The sequence below is a fragment of the Vigna umbellata genome, chromosome 5 (assembly GCF_029865625.1).
Source record: "Vigna umbellata cultivar VRB3 chromosome 5, Vumbellata_1.0, whole genome shotgun sequence".
NCBI classification, from domain to species: domain Eukaryota; kingdom Viridiplantae; phylum Streptophyta; class Magnoliopsida; order Fabales; family Fabaceae; genus Vigna; species Vigna umbellata.
In genome coordinates, this window is record NC_142169.1 from 66,446,950 (window position 1) to 66,468,467 (window position 21,518).

Genomic DNA, 21,518 nt, shown 5'->3' on the forward strand with positions numbered 1-21,518 from the left:
AATATAGTGGGTAATCAATAATCTCACACGAACTTGTTAACGTTCTTTTCAATTCATGCTTCTTTGACCTTTTCTTTAATAACAACACTGATTGGACCTAGTTTTACTTTGCATTAAGCTCATGTGAAGTCCATGAAATCGGCCTCTTTTCGTGTGATGTGTGACTGAGACGAGCCAAATGAAGGTATGCTATAAGCTTTCTTCGTTGATGCACAGTCACACATCCATGTTCCTTGCTACAAACTTGTTATCAACCACCCCAGAGAACCAACTGCCATACTACCTTCTCACTAAGTGCATTGCTCTGTTGCAATCCTGTGCTTCTTCCAAGCACAAACTAAGGCAAATTCATGCATTTTCCATTAGGCATGGTGTTTCACTCCACAACCCTGACATGGCCAAGCATCTTATCTTCACCATTGTGTCCCTTTCTGCTCCCATGTCCTATGCTTACAACGTATTCACCATGATACATAACCCCAACGTCTTCACGTGGAACACCATGATCAGGGGCTATGCTGAAAGTCAAAACCCGAGCCCTGCACTTCATTTGTATCGCCAAATGATAGTGTCTTGTGTTGAACCTGACACTCATACTTACCCTTTTCTTTTGAAAGCTATTTCCAAGTCATTGAATGTTAGAGAGGGAGAAGCAATACATTCAGTCACGATAAGAAACGGGTTTCAGTCGTTGCTTTTTGTTCAGAACAGTTTGCTTCATATATATGCTGCTTGTGGTTGCACTGAGAGTGCGTACAAGGTGTTTGAGTTAATGAAGGAAAGAGATCTCGTGGCTTGGAATTCTGTGATTAATGGGTTTGCTCTTAATGGAAGGCCCAATGAAGCTTTGACTCTCTTTAGGGAGATGAGTGTGGAGGGCCTGGAGCCCGACGGGTTCACTGTGGTTAGCTTGTTATCTGCTTGTGCTGAGCTTGGTGCTCTTGAACTAGGACGTAGGGTTCATGTGTACCTGTTGAAGGTCGGGTTGAGGGAGAACTCGTATGTTACTAATTCATTGTTGGATCTGTATGCAAAGTGCGGGACTATCAGGGAGGCTCAACAAGTGTTCAGTGAGATGAATGAAAGGAATGCAGTTTCTTGGACGTCATTGATTGTTGGCTTGGCTGTTAACGGGTTTGGTGAGGAAGCACTTGAGCTTTTCAAAGAGATGGAGGGACAAGGATTAGTGCCTACTGAGATCACTTTTGTTGGTGTCTTGTATGCTTGCAGCCATTGTGGGATGTTGGATGAAGGGTTCAATTACTTTAGAAGAATGAAAGAGGAATATGGTATCATGCCTAGGATAGAACACTATGGTTGCGTGGTGGATCTGTTGAGTAGAGCGGGTTTAGTGAAACAAGCATACGAGTACATTCAGAACATGCCAGTGCAGCCAAATGCAGTTATTTGGAGGACCTTATTAGCGGCATGTACTAAACATGGATATTTGGATCTAGGAGAGATAGCAAGATCTCACATATTGAAGTTAGAGCCTAAACATAGCGGGGACTATGTGCTGCTTTCAAATCTTTATGCCTCCGAACGTCGTTGGACTGATGTGCAAGTTGTAAGGAGGTCCATGTTAAAGGATGGTGTTAAGAAAACACCTGGTTATAGTTTAGTTGAGTTGGGTAACCGTGTTTATGAATTTACTATGGGTGATAGATCTCATCCACAAAGTCGGGATGTATATGCGCTGCTAGAGAAGATTACAGAATTGTTGAAGCTAGAAGGTTATGTTCCTCTTACTGCAAATGTGCTTGCAGACATAGAGGAAGAGGAGAAGGAACAAGCTTTGTCTTATCACAGTGAAAAAGTTGCTATTGCTTTTATGCTCTTAAATACAGCGCCGGGGATCCCAATCAGGGTTGTGAAGAATTTAAGAGTTTGTGCAGATTGTCATTTGGCCATCAAACTCATATCGAAGATTTATGATAGAGAGATAGTTATCAGGGATGGCAGTAGATTTCACCATTTTAAAGGGGGTGCATGTTCCTGTAAAGATTACTGGTAATAATAATAAATTGTGATTCATCGTTTCAATTGCGTGGATTTATGTAATAGGTTTTAAGAACAGATGAGTTTTTGCCCTTATATTATAATAAATACACCAATTATTTATTCTTTTGCTTTCATTTTAAAAACTATATTTGGGTATAATTTGAATAAATTATATTAGTTCAAGAATGCAACAGTTCAACGTATTAAACCACAAAATACTAGTCACTGTAAAATAATAAGCCTCTCGACCGAGTTCTGGTTAGAAGGATGGAATGGAAATCCAATATATCTTTCAAAAGTTAACTAAGCAAGGATCTATGTAGTAAGCGTGTCCTTCTTGAGCCAGTTTCGATATGGTTCCTGTAACATTTGTTTTGTAAATTTCACAAGCATATTTTCTACAATCGAATTCGTATAAATGGTGATATATTTTCCTTGATTTTTCGTTCTAAACTTCACAGCTGTGTTGTTCTCATGTTCTTTTCCTGGTATGAGTAATGTATTTATTTATAAACTCCACAAGAAATAGATTAGACTACACTGAACGAAAATTGAGTTTAGGACATGCGTACAGAAAGTACTGGGATCTGGTTTGTACAACACTCGGGTCAGTGTACATCTGAGTGAACTAATGTTCAAAAACATGTGCAATGTCACCACTATCTTCTTTGCCTCTTCTTGACTCTCATCTTAAACATATTTTACATTCAACTGATTTGGTTAAAGGCTCCCTAATCTCTTTCTGCTGATATTCTAAGAGCATGCTTTCTAGATATGAAAATAGACGAGGCAGGCAAGAAATGAACAAGTGCATGCTTAAAAGGATGATATATATTGATACAACATCCATTCTCTTCCCCTCTAAATCATGCTTCTCTTCATTGCCTCCATCAATCAAGATATTGGGCTTTTTGCCTATCACATCAAGTCCTCTTCTGTGTATATTTTGAGATTTTCATCTTTAGAGAACAAAGCACTTGCCCCAAAGCTAAAAGTTCATCTTTTATCTCATTTTCCCCCACATTAGTTCTCATCCTTTCTTCCTTCAAGCTACCTAGCCTGCTAATGCCTGCATCAACTTCATCATCCATTTGCTCCATCGTGTCACGAATTTGCCTGTTTTCCTCTTGAATGTCTCTTATTCTTTTCTTCAAAGACCTATAACCATCGATGGACTTTTGTAGTTGCTCCGAAAGCGCCCTGTTGCGCTCTCTTAGCACTATGTTGCATTCCATCTCCACCCCATTACTCTTCTTCTCCTTCTGTTCGGAGCTCCATTCGTGCAACTTCTCCATCAACATGTCATTCTGTGCCTTTAGATCACCAATGAGATCCTCCAACTCTGTCAACTCTTGAGCCTTCCTTGCAAGTTCAGAAGCCATTATTTGCTTTTCTTTTCCCAAGCTCGAACACAGTGCTTGAAGGCTCTGTCTTGCCACCAAGCTTGCGTTAAGCTCTCTCTTCAGCTTTTCTTTCTCATCTATTGGCACACCAGGGGGATTCTTTTTGTCCTTGGAAGCTGAAACATTCCTTAGGTCAGTTTTACATCTCCTAAGTTCAGCTTTTCTCTTGTCTGTAGATTGAATAGTTTGAACCCTGTTCCTAACCTCATCCAGGATAAGCATCATTCCGTTCATCCTCTGGTCCTTTCGCTCATCATTTTCTTTTGTGCCAGACCCATTATGATCTTGAATTAACTTCAGTAACAACTTGACACGCGTGGCAAGGCCTGTAACAGAAAATGGAACATTAAATAAGGATGTATGTTAAAAAGTTCACTTTTAAGCCTGACTCAATTCAAAAAAAATCAACTTCTATAGATATCGTGATAACGCGGATGGACAACGTATTCAACAATGATATATTATAAATTGGTCTTGTACGTAGTTACTTCCATCATTTTATTCACACACATGTCTAACCTAATGTAGTGGAAAGATTAATCAATTGAAATTGTTGTGTCGATTTTTATTCTAACATTCTAAGATGAAAGAACATGCTATTTTGGATCCAAAAATGGAAAAATCAAAGGGGCTAAAGGGTGTAACCCATGGAAGAAATTACCTTCCAACCCGCGTTCTTCTTCTGGCTGTCCATTCAAGTTACTTGCCGAAGAAAGAAAATGCGGTGATGAATGTGACCGGATATGATCCATGTTACAACAGGCTACAAAACAATATATGGTATAAGCTATGATAAACAAAGAGCACTGTGTAACAGAAGAATGGAGGATTAGCACAAGAAAGAGAGATTACTTTTGTTTTCGTTCTTCTCCCCCTTCCAATCTCTTTCTGTATGAAAAAGTTGACGTTGTTATTTGTTGATTTGTAATATAGTTGTATTATTATGATGGTGTTAGTTCAAATGGGAAATGCACTGGTTCATGGTGGATGCGCAATTATTGCTTAGAGTTTGACTTTTTCATTGGTTTTGTCTTTCTCCAAGGCCGCAAACCAAATTCGAGTAAATTCTCTCCTTCCTAAGATAGATTTTCAGTGAAATGAAATCTATTGATTCCTACTTTGTCTGCATGATTTACACACTAATACTAATACAACGTTATTTTTAACATGCAATACTTATTTGGCGGCCAATGTTTTTTTATGCTTCACCGTTCAAGCAGTTGCTAAAATGCTATTTTATGTCCTACTTGTAAACTTAATTCTAAACAAAATTTGCTATTTTCACATTAATTAAGAATAATTGTTAAATTCAGTTAATATTGTTGTTTTAATACAATATGGGATTTTTTTTTCAAAATTACTCTTAAGTTATGGTTATTGACAATTATGTCTAAATTTGAAGGTTGTTATATTTTAAAAACAGTAGCACCGAATTGAAATTTACTCACGTACTTTACATTTTTCTCATTTATTGAAGTCATGAGGGATTTTTTTATATGTGACAAATTATGAATCATGTTAAATGTTACAATAGCTATTATTACAAGAGTAATAAACTTACCCTTTCGTATTATAAAATTATTATATTATTTATTCATAATTATCAAACGAAGCATGCTTTTCATTACCATGGAACAACATATACAATGATGCATTTAAGTGAAAATATGCTTGAATCAAACAAGCCTGAAGTTATAAATTAACCTCGTTTTATAAGACTTAGATAATCTATTGAGATTTTATTTTCTAATTTTATTGAGACGTTTGTGATTTTTTTGCATTGAAACTCAAATGAATACAAAAGAAGAAGTGAACGATAATAATAAATATGCAATCAATAAGTAATGTGTGTAGAAATATTAACTGTACATAGCACTTTAACGAGTCTTTATCATAGACGAACTTGGATTAATTTGATTGTGTCAATTCTATTAATTAGTATTTGATTTTGTGTGTAACCTTGTTTGTATGACTTAATATAAAATATTGTCTATTTTTGTTAGTAACACTGAATAGTACACTTGTCTTCGGGGATACTTTTTTAGAGTCTTATAAAATAATATTCTAATGTCTTTTAATCAAGATAACCTCAAGATAACGAAGGAGTGTATCTTAATTCTTTTGTTGTTGTTATGAGGTGCAAAGAGTAATCTTTGGATGAAAAAAAAAAGTCTGAAAACATTATACATTTTCTTACTCACCTATATCCATAATGTCTTTACTGAAATAATTTGTATTTATATTTAAATGAAATTTTTTACTTTTCAAAAACATGTGGAAAGCTTCTTAGAAAATATATTATAATTTTTTGTTTATGAAAACTTTAATTATTATTTTAATAATAATTTATAGATTGATGAATAATATTTCAAAATTTCATAAAACAATATTTTTATATTATGTAATCTAAACAATTCTTTTAAATTTTGAATTTCTAAATTTACATAATTTAAAATATAATTCCGAATTTTTAAATCTGAAACTAAGTTTAATTAGGTGAGTGTTATGGGCAGGGTAATAGAAGAAAGTATGGGATGGAGTAAGAACGACAAAAGTAATGTCGTTTTGGATGGGATGAGAGAAAGAGAAAAGGAGGAACAGTAAACCCTCTCTCGTTTCTTCAATTCAATGTCGTCGTCGTCGTCGTCAGTGAAGTCCGTAGGAGCGGATCGTGAAGAGCGAAACTGGAAGGATCTTCCGCGAGACGTGCTATGTACCATTTTCCAGAAGCTCGGCGCAATCGAAACCCTCACGCGCGCCCAGCACGTGTGCTCTGTATGGCGCACCATCTCGAAGGACCCTCTCCTGTGGTGCACCATCGACATGAGCAATTCTGGCGACATGGACTTGCAGTTAGGGATCATTTGCAGCCGCGCAATTGACTACAGCTGCGGCCACTTGCTCCGCATCAACATCGAGCATTTCGGCACCGATGATCTCCTACGCCACATCACCGATTCGTGAGCTCCACTTCCCTCTCCCATTCCATTCTTTCGTCGCATTTAGCTCTTTTCTGTTCCCTAAATTCTCAAAACTTGCCCCCCTTGCTTGTTGCTGAGTACACCTACATTGAGTCCCTAACAACCGCTTGCCTGCAAACATTTAAGTTACTGTTAAAATTGGAGAAATTATTGTTATTGAGTAAAACTCTGTTGAGTCCATGTGTCGATAAACTTATGCATAACAAGATAACGAAATAAGAAGGAATACTAAGATAAACTTCTCTGTAGCTCAATGCACTAGTTAAAATTAAGTTATTAGTGTTTCTTAATACATGAGATAAGCTTATTTTATCTTTCTTAGCAGTTCCTTTACCTTTTCTTTTCCTATGAATAAATACAGAAGTTTATCCAAACAAAGCTAATGTCATTAGCACGAGGTTTCACCCAGTGACGGAGAAAGTGTTAAAAAGAATGTCCGTGAGTGTTGTTCTTCGCATATCTTAATGAAACCAATTGACAATAGTTTTTCTTTCCCTTGTCCTTTAGGTCTTTTATTTTTTTATTTTTACTTTTTTCACTAGAAGGAGGGCAAAGTTTATATTTATTAATTCCTTCGTTTTTTTTTTACTAATTCAAAATCATAAATTTGTTGTTTGATAGACTTGAGAAAAATATGAGAAAAGGAACTTAGAATATCTTAACTTGGATCTCTCTTTAGATTCATATTCATATAGGGAGAGAGATATGTAGCTTGCAACACAAGTACAAGGATGGACAAAAAGCTACAAAATAATGTTCACCCCTTGGACTCTATGTTATAGACAAGTACAGTATAAAAGAATTTTTTCTCACAAAGTAACGAAAACAATTCTAAGATCCAACCCCTCAAATTGAAGTATACAAATTGTGTGTAACAAGCTTGAAACATATAAATTGAATTTGAGGTCCTCTCAAAGATTTTGTCAAAATATTTGCAAGTTGATGATCATTGAAGTTGACAAACCTAGTATCTTGGACAGCTTTTCTTGGATAAAATGACAGTACACAAATACTTCTTTAGATGGGCAATTTTAGTAGGATCATTCCCTATGTTATCAACATGTACAATTAAGTAAATACATTTTCAAGGAGATGTATGCCTATTGCATTTCATTCCAAATATCTGAACAATGTGACTAAGTTTTTCAAACCAAGCATATGGAGATTGCTTGAGAACATAGAGAAATTGTCGTAATTTACAAACCAACCTAGACTCTCCCCAAGCAACAATCTATAAGGTTGCTCCATGTAGATTTTCTCATGGAGGTGACGATGAAGGAAAATGTTACGTACCTGAGTACATAAACTAGCCAAATACAACCTTTCACACTATTTCACACGTAACAGAACAATAAACGAATGACAATGGATAAATGAATCTCTTTTATTGATGGTAATATCTGAATAAACAAGGGTAAACAATAATTGGGAGCATAACCTCCTTCAATTACTTTGAGAGCATAACCTCCCTCACAAGACAATAATGTTCGTCACAAAACTCAATAATCAAAAGCATACCTTTAACCCTAGACTCTAACTTTATTTATACTAATTATTTCTGACACATCTCTTATTAAATATTTCCCTAGAATATATCTACATTAATATCTCCCTATATATTATCCTAGCATATATCCTTAATTATAAATATCTTGTATTGAATATTTTCCTGAATATATATTTATTTACTCTAATTAACTTATACTATATTTATTTACTCTAATTAACTTATACTGAATATTCTCTCTGCTTCCCACCGTTTGGCCTGGTCGCTCCCTGTTGTCTACCGTTCGGCCTAACCTCTCCATGCCTTCCACCGTTCGGCCTTTACGGTCAATACCGTTCGGCCTCACTTCCCCTTTTGTCCATCGTTCGGCCTAACCTCTCCATGCCTTCCACCGTTTGGCCTTTACGGTCAATATCGTTCGGCCTCACTTCCCTCCTACCTTTCTTCTCCTTCTCATTACCTCCCACCTTATACCCTAACAGAAAACATTTTTTTCATCTAATTGATGGAGAGGCTAATGATAAATTTTTACCATGGCAAAGAAGAAGCGAACAATAATAATTTTTTCCACAAGAGAAAAAGGTATCACCATAATCAAGACCATATCTCTCATTGTATACTTGCAACCAATCTAGTTTTAAGGTGATCGACTTTCACAATTTGATCCCACTTTAATGGTGTAAACCCATCGACATCCAACTAGTTTTTGGCCTAGGTGGAACAAAAACTAATTACCATGTGTGATTATGTTCAAGAATCTGCATGTCAACAATCGTAGTTTGTCCCTATTCAAGATTACCAAGTGCTTCATTCACATTTCTTTTGAATTATAGAAGACACAGAGGAAATGAATAATAGGTAGGAGACAACTAATGATAGTTTAGGAATATTATGAGAAATTTTGTTAGTTTGGATACCTTTTCAAAGATGATTAGGCCAACTGAAATATTCATCATCAAGAACTATGGTATTGAGTGATGATAATGAAGGACTTCAATGTTGTTGGAGTTCCCAATATACTGGGTTCTATGAATTGCCACAACAAAGCATAAAGTTGAAAGTCCGACTTCCATCTTTCAGCACTTTCTGATTATATTTCATTATTTTCCTTTTCTAAGGAACCATAGAAACCTTGGCCAAGGAACTAAAGCTCTATAGATGATGACCAGATAGATAATTAGTACCATTAAACTTTTATGAAGTAATTTTGTGAGACCCAGAAAACGAGTGTGCAGGTCCAGAAGACATTTCTGGCCAAAAAGTCAAAGGAGGAAAGGGTAAAAGGGGAGATTCACTAGGTTTCAAGAGGACTTGTGGCCAACAATAGTAGAAGGATGAAAAGGGAGGTTGAAACATGGACAAAAGAAGCCAATGAGACCTGAGGAAGTGGTGCAATGATGCTTTGGTTACCAGAAGACAGCTCGTGGACAACATGCAGCTGGATGAGTTTAGTAAAGAAGCTGTGCATGGTGGCAAGTGAGGAGGAGCTAGCCTTTGTGGTTGAGTTTTGCATCACTCAAAGAGGTATTTCAAATCCCCATGCTCGCTAGAGGAAACAATGGTGACCTGTAGCAGAAGGTGTTTTTCTCACTGGACAACAAAAAGCGTAGTGGGATGACTCACTCATACCAAATTGAGAAAAAACATGAGAAGAGGAACTTGAGAGATCTTAACATGGATCTCTATTTAAATTCATATTCGCATATATAGAGGGATGTAGCTTGCAACAGAAGTACAATGACAACTACTCTAACAAATTGATTATACACTAATTTAATGGTTAGTTCCAATTGTCTTCTATTTCAGACATGGGATGTCATATACAGAGTTGAGGGTGCGATGTACATATTGCATGATTGACCATGTTCTTATATCCTCTCTCTCTCTCTCTCTCTCTCTCTCTCTCTCTCTCTCTCTCTATATATATATATATATATATATATATATATATATATATATATATATATATATATATATATATATATATATATCGATATCGATATTGTAGGCCTTTCTCTTATTTAATGTCTACTGGTAGAGACATGGATATAGTATTTGAACTTGGCCATACCAAGTTAAAATTTGGCATGAAAGTTGAGAGGATCTATCCCTACGTCAAAACATAGTTATTTTTTGTCTGTTTTAGGTGTAGTATGTTCGTTCCTTATATAAGTTTAATAATGAAATTTCACAGCTTGTAAATTTATTTAATGAAGAAATTTGACAGTTTTATATTGTTTACCAAAGCTAAAGCAGATTTTTTGGTAGTAGTGTCTCTATATAGTTAGTTGTTCGTCAATGTCATGCCAGATCTTTTGGTTGCATCTTTGTTATGTACACACTTCACCCCTGCATTTTCTTTCAATTTTGCAGTACAAATCGTCTACAATGCCTACGTCTTGCACGTTGCTGTCGGATTACAGACAAAGGATTGTGTGATGTTGCAAAAAAGCTTCCTCAGTTGGAGGAACTTGATATATCAATCAGCAACTTAACCAAGGATTCTCTGGAAGTTATTGGCCGATGTTGCCCTCTGTTAAAATCACTGAAATTCAACATGGAAAGTTACGGACGTGCACACATTGAGTGTAATGAGGAGGCATTTGCTATTGCAGGGACCATGCCTGGGTTACACCATCTCCAGCTTTTTGGAAACAAACTGACTAATGATGGCTTGCTTGCTATTCTTGATGGATGTCCTAAACTTGAATCTCTCGATTTACGACAGTGTTTCAATGTTATCTTGGGGGGAAGTTTGAGTAAGAGATGTTCTGAACAGATAAAAGATTTACGGATTCCATATAATCCCACTGATGAGTATTCCTGTGAAGCTGAAATTGATTATGGATCACTTGATGAAGATTACCCATCTATCTCTGATATGGATTCCTTGTCTGATGATCATTATGAATTTTCAGGTGGAAGTGACTTTTCTGAGTTTGATGACTTCTGGAAATTTTGAGGCATTTCAGTATGAGGAAAACTGATGAGAATATTTCATTTGCTCTTCATTATCTCTAATATTTCAGTTACATTGCTCCAGTAAAGTATCCTTGACCTTCTAAAGATACTCAATGCAGTGATGCCGCCTTAGTGAAATTGATAGATGGAGACCGGCTGATGGTCTTGTACATGTGTAGATAGCTGATCATAATCTCGAAGATCAGTGAAATGCATTCACTTTTTGTAACTTGTAGTAATCTAATTTGTAGGAAGGAATTTGGCTGGCTGATGTTGAAAGTCTCTGAACCTGTACCTTACATAATTTATTCTTTATATTTTTATATATATTGACTTAAAAAACTTATGAATAATTTTTTACATTTTTTACTCAATTTATTTATAAATTTAAAATATTATTATTTTTCTTTAACTTTTAAATATCTTTTAATATAATATATATTTAAATATATTTTAATATAATATATATTTACTAAAAGAACATACACAAAAAATATCGAATCTTACATATGTATGGTTTAAAACTACTTATATATTAAAAATATTATCATTGACCAATTGATTTTGTCTGTCATGACGGTTTCTTTCTCCCAAAGTGCGAAGAGAGGATATATTTTAAAGTTGTACATCTAAAGTTGATGGTTAGAAGAGTTCTATGTTAAAATAATCAATATTCAGTTGACTTTTTTCGCATAAACAAAGTTTTGAAATTTTTATAGTAAAGAAAAGGTTTAATCCTTTAGTACATCCCTATTTATGTACGAATGTCTCAATTGGGTCCTCGTTTTTTAAAGTGTATCAAAATGGTCCTTAATTTTGAAAATTCATATCAATTGAGTCCTTTCCGTTAAGTTGGCTGGACGGCGTTAAAAAAATTCATGAGTGGATGCTGAGATGACGAACGAACGCTCGTCCACCAGCGAACGAACGCTCGTCCACCAGAGAACGAACGCTCGTCCACCAGAAAACGAACGCTCGTCGACCTATTATTGCTGGACGACCGTTCGTTCCACACTGGACGAGCGTTCGTTCGGTGGTCGACGAGCGTTCGTTCACTGATGGACGAGCGTTCGTCCGCTGGTGGACGAGCGTCCGTACGTCCTCTCAGCATCCACTCATCAATTTTTTTAACGCCGTCCAGCCAACTTAACGGAAAGGACTCAATTGATATGAATTTTCAAAATTAAGGACCATTTTGATACACTTTAAAAAACGAGGACCCAATTGAGACATTCGTACATAAATAGGGATGTACTAAAGGATTAAACCTAAAGAAAATGCTATTCCACATATTTTAGATTTTCTACTTTTCGAAAATGAAGGGCACTTATCATGCACGTGAAAAAAAATTACATTACTCAATTTATGTTGTATTTTTCTAATTGATTTAATTAAATTTTTATCAAAATTTCTTATTTATTAAATATTTAAAATATCTATATTTTTAATTAATTTTCAATTATTTAATTTTAAATATGACAATTATTTGTTTTGTATACACATGTTAAGAAATATAATATTGTATTATTGAGTTAATATAAAATAATAAATGATTTTTATTATTTTTATATTTCATGTGAATGAAGAAATATTTGAGTGGGGTTGTATATGTGATGAAGGGAGGAGACATGAGTTTAAAGTTCACATGAAGAGGTTGTATGTTGCCACAGCTAATTTACTATTCTTTTCTCTTCTCTTTCAAGATTCACAGCCACGTGTCAATTTCTTCACCTCTTCACTCATTTTCGTGCTACCGTCACTCACCGCCATCTTCATTCCCTTCTTTGCTTTCACCTCATTTCCAACAATTCCTGTCAAAAAACTAAAATAATTACAAAAGGATTACAAAACAGATGTAGTATTAACAGGCCCTATATATATATATATCATTTATATTTTTATTTTTGAAATACATAAATAATTTTTACAGTGATTACTCGAAATAAATAAGTTTCAATATGATTAGAAAAAATATACAAAACTATTTCATCTTACTTAATATTTATTCTGAAATTTTTTATAGTGATTACTCGAAATAAACAAGTTTCAATATAATTAGAAAAATATACAAAACTATTTCACCTTACTTAATATTTATTCATAACTTCTCAATCTAGATTTAAATCTACAACTAATATTGCTTCAAATATTTATTTATTTAATTTGCTTATTTTATTTTATAATTATAGTTATTTAGCATATTATAATAAATTATGGTCATAGTAAAATTTATAATTAATATTTATTATATTTCTAAATATGTACATATAGTTTATGTTTATTTACCATAAAATTATATTCTAAACTAAATTTAAAAATATTTATAACTAAAAAAATGATGAAATAATATATGATGAAAAAGTTAAACAAGATAAGTTAGAGATATCCCACCAAATAATAATACTTATAATTAACAAAATAATTAAATAGAATAAGGCTAGATATATTTCAATCATGATAGTTAAAAACAAAATGAGGATATAAATGCCTCATTAAACTATAATAATTACAAATAACTAAACAAGTATGTAAGTAGGGTAAAATGATAAATATTTCATTCACTTTACCTTAATAGTTTGAATGACACTCTATAATTAAATTAAAAATATTTTTAGAAAGTTGAATTTTTTCACTATTTTCCACTTTGATGTTTTATAAATCTCGTATCTTCCTCTTTTTTTCTTTTCCTTCTCTCACATTTTGTTTATTTATAATTAAATTTTATTATTATTATTATTTTACAGTTTTAATTGCATACATTGAGAAAATAATTCATAGAAAATGAATTTAAAGAGATTGTTTTCACTTTTTAATAATTAATGTATATATTAATTGTATTTACTTATTCAATTTTCATACGTTTTTAGTTATTCTTATATCTATTACTTGACATAATTTAATCTCTATAACATTTTTTAGGAATTTTAAAAATAATAAAATATTTACACTAGTAACTAGTAATGTAATTAAAATATTCTACGAGAAATTATTATGGTATAAATTGACAATGTTATAGTATTTGTACTTAGAAATTGAGATATTATGACGTGGAGCCTTAGAAGAATGAAAATGTTAATTACATAAAAGCATGTTGGTGAGGGGTGAGGGGCAGGGAGAGCGCATTAAAGAGGAGAGAGATAAACATAATAATCACTGATTCTCAAGAATGTTTGAAACACACCTTATGATGTACGGCTCACAAAAATCCCTATGCAATCTGAATCAAACAAATATTAAGGAAATTTAAGTAAAATCAATAATTAAGGAAATTTAACCCTATCTCACTGATCCAAGGACCAGAAGAAAAATAGCTATGTTGTTACGTGTAAACATTTTGTAAAAGATATGTACGAAAGGTTGATCATAGAATACAGGTGTTAAAAGGAAGATAATCATATTTTAACAATTTCTTTTACAATTTTTTAACAATAAATTATGAATTAATATTGTGTATTTAAAACGAACTAATCACAAAGAAAAATTGTTAAAAAGCCAAGGAAAGGAAAGTGGTAATTGAAGCCTCTGGAACGTTATAGAAAGAAAGAGTGTTATGCATCAGAGAACAGACATGTCTGGCACAAAAAGAGGTTAATATTTTGATGAGAATGATACATATCTGTTGTAAAGCCTCAAAATCTGAAAACGGTATTTGAAAGCAGAAACAGAGAATTTGAATGAGCTGGGAGGAATCGATTCTCGGCTACTTCATCCATCTTCTCCAAGTTGTAAAAGTTCCAACTTTGTCTTAATTTATACACAGCATGCCGTGACATGTCTAAACATCTTGCATCCATTTCTTTACGGGAATCCCACACTTTCACCATTTCCTGTAGGATGCGATATTATCTTTATGCTTCTGCCAAATAAAGTTAGCAAAGTTTTGAAAATGAAGTTTCATTCAACAAATTTTTTCTCGATTAAACTGTAAATTAATAATTAATTTTGTGAATTGTATAAGGTGAAAATCACGTTAATGATAATTGTGAAGTTTAATAAAGTGTATGTGAAAAAATATAATAGTGGTAAATGCATGTGAAAAATATATAGTGGTATAGTTTGGCAGAAGTCACGTTTAGGAAGGGTTGTGTTGATCCTGATATGGATTTGAGATGGAGAGACAGGCACGACAGTTCATAAGCCTAACTTTTGCGTGTGTAAAATTAGGAAGAATATGGAATATTTGAGAACAAGAAATTAAACTAAAATTAGATTATTTAGAGTTTTTCACACATTCACATATGGTCTACGCAATAGGGGTAGGCCTTTCGTGTTTTGAAAAGGCTTGTGAGTTGTACACAGACAGACCTCTAAAAGCCTAATCAACCAGCTCAAGTTCCCAAAGGTTCTCTCTACCATTTCTCTTCCATTTTTCTTCTTCTTTATTACATTTTTGTCAACAAATTCCTTTTCAAAACTTTTTCATCTTCTCTACATAAATTCAAATAAATATTCTTTTCAAACATCTTTGTACGACCACATACCAGTAAATTGTACATTTTTTTCCTCTTTACTTTGACATTTTTGATAGCATCTCTTACAAACAAACAGGGTAGAATCAATGAGAGTCTTTTTATATAATATCTTTCAAATCGTTAAAAAAGTTTGGTGCAGTAGGAATAAAATAATTGTAATTTACGAAATCTTATAATTAGTTATTCCCTTAACATTTCGAATATATGTTTTGTTGCTTTGGTCTCCCTTACTATTAATGTAAAATTTACAATGTCACTTGGTAACTGTTGTATTGTCATTATCTGATGAACGTCAATGCTTTATACACCTCTAACATACAAAGATTAAGAGGTTCGGGTAATTTACATGAAGTTTAAATTATAACTTTATTATTATGATAAAGTAATGTATGTATATCACTTGCGGTAGCTTTTAGCCATGCTTCGTTTCATAAAAGAATGAAGTTATTTTCGTTTTCATTAATCTATCTACCTTATCATTATATCATAGAGATGCCAAAATATATAGATGAGTGGAATGTGAGTATCAAACTATATTAGAATTAAAAGAAGGGTACAAAAAAAAGGACAGCTCAAAATTATACACATAAGTCATCTGCCAATTACAAAATCTGGGTGGCACCGACTCAACACGTGGCGCAGACTGCCTCCATCGTTGGATTCTCAAAAGTAATCAAACGCCGTTAGCTCGTGTCTACTGTTATTTACGTTGCCGTTATCGTTAGCGGGGTAAAACAGCGTCGTTTTCTGCCTTCTGAGGGAGGGAACCTCCGGCGGCGTCACCATTCGTATGAGCGCCAGATTGAGCCCCGCGAAGAAAGGGTGCTTCTTGACGTCGGCGGCGCCGCGCTTCGACCCAAGCCTGCGGTTCGGGTCCTTGTTGAGCAACCCGGAGATGAGGTCCCGCGCATGCATTTCAAGTGTGGTGGAGGGCGTGGCGGTGGGAAAGGCGAGGGGGTTTTTTATGATGTTCCGCAGCGTAGCCTCGTTCGATGAGCCCGCGAAGGGGGTGCGACCGTACACCATCTCGAAGATGAATATTCCGAAGGACCACCAGTCGACGGCGTTGCCGTGGGAGTTTCCGGAGGCCACTTCCGGTGAGACGTACTCGTGCGTCCCCACGAAGGAGCAGGAGCGAGCCCCAACCGGTTCGGCCACAAAGAGGCGGTTGGGTTGTAGGGTTTGGACCTTCTTGGAGCGGAAGACGCGGTTGGAGAGACAGGAGAAGGGAGTGGAGTACTGACGGGTGTAGGGTAACGTGCGTGTGAATGCAGGATCTAGAGAAGAGTCAGGGGATTCAACGGCGGGGATTGCATGGGAGCACAGAGAGAGATCGAAATCAGAAAGCATGATGTGACCGTCTGATCTGACCAACACGTTTTCTGGCTTTAGATCCCTGTAGATTATTCCCAGCATGTGGAGATACTCCAACGCCACCAGTACTTCAGCCGCGTAAAACCTGTAACAAACAAGAATATTAGTGCATGTGCAACTATTAATAAACACTAACTATATATCTTTCTCCAAACTAACAAAACCCTTCTTTCTATTCCCCTCTCATCATTTTCTACCTATCTTCATCCACTCTATTCTTTTCCCTTTTTTCTTATACTCTTCACACTCATTCAATTATCAACATATCTTAACAACTTCCTTTAAATTTATAATATTATTAACATTTCTCTGCATCATATATTCTAATTATAGATTCTGCAATAACAATATAAAAGACAAAGTTACTCCAAAATTACAAATTTCCTATATTAAAAATAAAAAATAACCCTAATATGAATATTTTATGTTCAGAAATAATAAAAAAGTATAAGCGATGAGCGAAGAGATTAAAAATATAATAATTAGACCAAGTGAGAAAAATAAATAATCAATTATTTAAACCTTGTATGATAGAAAAAACCAGCTTAACTAGATTTTTGTTCTAATATTAAACATTGTTTGATACTTTACTTTTTTTTAGTTTATAAATAAAATTCATACAAGAAGCCACAAGCCCACTTTCTTTATTCCACTAAATGCAGGCATTAAAAAACCAGTTTTGAAAGGTGGTATTTTGTTATACCCATAGTTAAAGACATGTTTACCAGGTTCTAAAAGAAAAGTTATAACATTAATTGAAATTTTATATTCAAAGAGCGACAGCTACAGATGTATGTGTTGAGCTGGGACTGAATTACAGGAGTGTAAAGCTGTTGACTTTAATTAACAATAAAGTATAAATCATGTTATGACAAGTCTGAAAGAAGTAAAAAACTATTAATTATTTTTTGATGGGAAGAGGAATTTGCAGATGAAAAGACAAAAGGGAAAATGTATTAGATTGGGAAAAGTGAGATTACTGAAGGAAGAAAGGGAGAGAAGAGGCGAGGATGATGACGATGATGACGACAAAAGAAGGAGAAGAAAGCAAGAAAGCTTGGCGATGAGTAAGTTACCTGGCAGAGGAGAGAGAGAAGCGTTTGTTAGGGTGGTTGTGTCGAAGGGAGTGCAAGTCTCCACCGGAGCAATACTCCATCACAATGCAAGAGAAATGCGAGGCCTCGAACTCCGCGTAGAGCGTAGGGAGGAAGGGGTGGTCCACCATCTTCAGAATCTTTCTCTCCATCTCCGCTCTCTGCGCCTTCTTCTTCAGCGCCACGGCCTCCTTGTCCACCACCTTCATCGCGTAGAAGCACTCGTCCTCGTCGTGGCGAAGGCGGCAGAGGTACACGGTGCCGATGTCGCCAGCGCCGATGCGGCGGAGGAGGTGGAAGTCGCGGAAGGTGAGGGCGGACTTGCGGCGGAAGATGGCAGAGTAAGCGAAGTCGGAGGAGCGGTGGGGCTTGACGAAGAGGCTCTCGGGCGATGAGGAGGAAGGAGGGAGGTCGAAGGAGAGGCGGCTGAAGCTGGTGCTGCAAACGCTCTCGTTGCTCATGGAAGTTCGTTGCGTGGAATTGACGGTCTCTGAACTCATCCCAGAATCCCGAGCACAGGCAGTCTCAATTAACATGGTGGAACCAGAACAGCGAAAAGAAGGGACCTAGGGTTCATAGAAATTACAGAGAGAGAAGCTTTGAGAGAAGAAGTAGGGGTGGTTGTGTGGTATTTATGGGAAGGTGCAGTGCAGTTCAGTTGCTTTGGTTTGGAAATGCAGGGATTGGTTGGTTAAGCGATGTGGGCCTGGACGTGTAGTACCGCTCTTTGTTAATGTTAAGCTTCTTTTTTTTTTTCCACTATTTTTCCGATTCTCTTTTTCCTCTCACTCATTATTTCAGTGACAAACCTGCCCTACAGGATCAACCGTGTTTCTCTCTCACTAAACGCAAAATATCGGCTTCTATTCAATTCTGCTTTATTCTTTAACCCAGCATAAATATTATTGGACTAAACACATGCATGTACCTGCTACCAAATAAATTCATTTCTTATTTTCACCCTATCTCCAAATGTGAAATATAATAACATCAACAACAGTCATTCTTTCACTTTACATCTAAATTTACTTTAGAGATGTGAAAAATTTGAGAATAAGTAGGAGAAGGCTTCGAGTTATTTCCTTCACTTGTCATATATATATATATATATGTATATATAATCAATGAATTAGTTATTTGTATTATTTTAAAAGGAAAAGATTTGCGTGGACAAATAATAGTAACTAGGCCCCTACACTACACCTAAGTTATAAGCATTGAATATATATATATACCGACATGATACAAGTTGATAATAAATTGGAACTAACTATAATTCAATAGTTAGTGAGTCAATCCATTTCTACAATAAAAAAAAGGTACGGAGGCCTGATTCTTTTCAAACCTGGTCACACCTTTTGATACGTAACTCCTCTTTAGAGCAAGCATAGTTTTTGTTTTTTTTTTCGTCTGACGAAACAAAAACATGGACTTGAAAAACTAAAGCATAGATTATAGAGAAGAGTTAAAGCGGCTTGAACTATGTGGCTTAGAAATTGGGAATTTGTATCCTTTCCAGACGGTTTCGAATTTAGTGCAGAAAATATGTTAAAAGATTTGTTGTACTGTTGGAAGTAGAAGTAGTGAAGTAGAACAGTATTAAGTTGAATTGGAGCGAAAATAAATTTTGATTAGATGTAGGTAAAGGAAAAAGAAGAAGAGATAGAGAGAGAGAGAGAGAGAGAGAGAGTGATATGAAATGAAAAGAGAGAGGTGAAGGAGAAAGTAATGCCTGTAGATGCAGAGACATAGTGAGTGATAATGTTGAATCAAATGTGTTAATCTATAGATACGAATGGTAGAGCAGAGTTTTGGGCAGAAGTTGAATGTGAGAGAAAAATGTGGGGCATTTTTGGACGCAAGTACTAACAATTAAAAACATTGTCAACAGTGGTAGGACCGATCAACAGTACCACATTGGCCCAAACGTAAGTGCTGATCTGACCTCTCTAATTCAGACTTTTAACCTTTTCAAGCTACTGCATCTGCATGGGAATCTTCTCGTCCCACACTTTTCGCTCTTAACGTTCTTCCCCAACCAAAATTCTTAGCTTCCACCACACGTTGCAAAATCAATTCTTCAACAATATTTATACACACACACACTTACTTACACTTCTGCCTTGTATAATCTTTTCTACGACAATATGAGCTGTTCGCCATTTTTTCTTTCTCTGCCAAAGGAAGGCCCTTGTGCCCCCAAATTTTGCATGTGTTTAGTGTTACATTCTAGTACAATAATTTTATGTTAAAAATTTAGTGCAAAAGTTCGTTTTAGCCACAGTAAAAGCACCTTCTGATCAACTGCTTCAGTCAACATTTATTTCCAAAAGTTCTATCCACGCTTTAGTTGTGATTTTTTACATTTCCAATTTTTAATATCCAATGTTAAGGACGATCCTTCGTCTTTGATAAGTTTAGAAACAGGTTGGTAATGCTTATTATCGCTCTAGCACGACGTTAAACACGTTTCGACCACTTCAGATGTGTACGGGTTACCTAATTTTATGAAATTAAATCTATTCAAGACTATTAACCATATATATAAAAATATTTTATCAACAAAAAATAATATATATAATTACAAAGTATTGGATTGCTGTATTCCTAAACCCATGTTTATGAAAACAATATTCCTAAACATAACATAAAAAATGAAGTTATTTTCCAATTTAGTAATCATTCTAGTTATATATAGAGGGACTATAGGGGTTGCAATCAGGCATTGCATTACATAAAATTCAGGAATATGTTATTCATTCCCTCATCCATTTGGTACTAAACCTTTGCTCTTTGTGTTTGATCTTGTTGGTTCAATCAGGTTGTCTTTAACTACGTTAAGAGCTGAATGGGACAAAACTCTTTCATAATTTCCTGCACAAATGAAACAAGCTCCAGACTAAAAGTTTGGTATGGTTAGGTTTTCTTGGAAAGAGACAAAATTTAACTCTAGACTCTCATATCGTGCTTTCTTATTGAAATTTATAGTCCTTATTCAGTCTCTTATACGTGATTTTTGTTATATTTTCTAAGTAACTAAATAAATACACTGAATTGAGCAAAGAATCCAATCTGAATAAGAAAAATTAACATTATCAATTATATACTTCATCCAAGTCTGGCAATTTAATTGTGTCAAAGTAAATATTTATTCTTGTCTAAACACAATTTGTTCATGTAATCCCATATATTCTTTATAATAGAAATCCATATATCCTTCCATAAGTTATTTCCTTTACTATTATAAGGTCAATATCGAATTGTTGAAAATAGACTTTTAGGCTTGTTCACTTGAATGTATTTGAGGGAGAGTAATTGAATGAATTTGAGAGGATTTGAAGGTAAATTTTGTTGTTGTTTATTTGAGTGGATTTGGAGGTAAGTAAGAGTAAATTTGAAAATAAAGTTTGTGAAAATTAGTATAGGATTTGATTGATGTAAAAGATTAAAAAAATTTACTTCCAAATTTACTCAAATAAACAACAACAAAAATTAGCTTCAAATCCTCTCAAATTCATTCAATTACTCTTCCCCAAATCCATTCAAGTGAACAAAGCCTTAATTGATTATGATATGCATCGTTCTCACTTCCACTCATATGTTACACATGTTCCAAAATCTTTTCTAGTATATTTAAAATGACAAATATGTATGTATTAATCTCTTCTTCCGATCCACACAAAAGGATCTTTTGTGTTCTTTCAATGCATGCATTGATAGTTTAG

At 34.7% G+C, this 21,518-nt stretch overlaps 4 protein-coding genes across 4 annotated transcripts; 2 read left to right on the forward strand and 2 right to left on the reverse strand.

The window, feature by feature from the left end:
* Positions 1–29: 29 nt before the first annotated feature.
* Positions 30–2,074, forward strand: LOC124834986 (Tetratricopeptide repeat (TPR)-like superfamily protein). Its single transcript, XM_047309829.2, has one exon. The coding sequence runs from the start codon at positions 179–181 to the stop codon at positions 2,012–2,014; it is 1,836 nt and encodes a 611-aa protein (XP_047165785.1). The 5' UTR covers positions 30–178; the 3' UTR covers positions 2,015–2,074.
* A 336-nt stretch (positions 2,075–2,410) lies between these two features.
* Positions 2,411–4,321, reverse strand: LOC124834990 (myosin heavy chain-like protein). The gene is made up of 3 exons (XM_047309831.2): positions 4,257–4,321; positions 4,066–4,167; positions 2,411–3,730 (listed from the first exon to the last, which is right to left on the reverse strand). The coding sequence occupies exons 2-3, from the start codon at positions 4,154–4,156 to the stop codon at positions 2,925–2,927; spliced, it is 897 nt and encodes a 298-aa protein (XP_047165787.1). The 5' UTR covers positions 4,157–4,167; positions 4,257–4,321; the 3' UTR covers positions 2,411–2,924.
* Positions 4,322–5,934: 1,613 nt separating this feature from the next.
* Positions 5,935–11,178, forward strand: LOC124835020 (F-box protein SKIP19-like). Its single transcript, XM_047309874.2, has 2 exons — positions 5,935–6,364; positions 10,266–11,178. Exons 1-2 carry the CDS (start codon positions 6,033–6,035, stop codon positions 10,852–10,854), a joined length of 921 nt encoding a protein of 306 aa, XP_047165830.1. The 5' UTR covers positions 5,935–6,032; the 3' UTR covers positions 10,855–11,178.
* Positions 11,179–15,834: 4,656 nt separating this feature from the next.
* On the reverse strand, positions 15,835–18,685 carry PID (Protein kinase superfamily protein). The gene is made up of 2 exons (XM_047309860.2): positions 17,776–18,685; positions 15,835–16,784 (listed from the first exon to the last, which is right to left on the reverse strand). The coding sequence occupies exons 1-2, from the start codon at positions 18,327–18,329 to the stop codon at positions 15,989–15,991; spliced, it is 1,350 nt and encodes a 449-aa protein (XP_047165816.1). The 5' UTR covers positions 18,330–18,685; the 3' UTR covers positions 15,835–15,988.
* Between the last annotated feature and the right edge of the window lie 2,833 nt (positions 18,686–21,518).

Coding starts and splice junctions, on each gene's coding strand:
- PID (XM_047309860.2), bottom strand. CDS start 18,329: ATGTTAATTGAGACTGCCTGTGCTCGGGATTCTGGGATGAGTTCAGAG. Junction 16,785..17,775: donor TTCTCTCTCTCCTCTGCCAG/GTAACTTACTCA, acceptor TGTTTGTTACAG/GTTTTACGCGGCTGAAGTAC.
- LOC124835020 (XM_047309874.2), top strand. CDS start 6,033: ATGTCGTCGTCGTCGTCGTCAGTGAAGTCCGTAGGAGCGGATCGTGAA. Junction 6,365..10,265: donor CTACGCCACATCACCGATTC/GTGAGCTCCACT, acceptor TCAATTTTGCAG/TACAAATCGTCTACAATGCC.
- LOC124834990 (XM_047309831.2), bottom strand. CDS start 4,156: ATGGATCATATCCGGTCACATTCATCACCGCATTTTCTTTCTTCGGCA. Junction 3,731..4,065: donor AGAAGAACGCGGGTTGGAAG/GTAATTTCTTCC, acceptor TTTCTGTTACAG/GCCTTGCCACGCGTGTCAAG.
- LOC124834986 (XM_047309829.2), top strand. CDS start 179: ATGAAGGTATGCTATAAGCTTTCTTCGTTGATGCACAGTCACACATCC.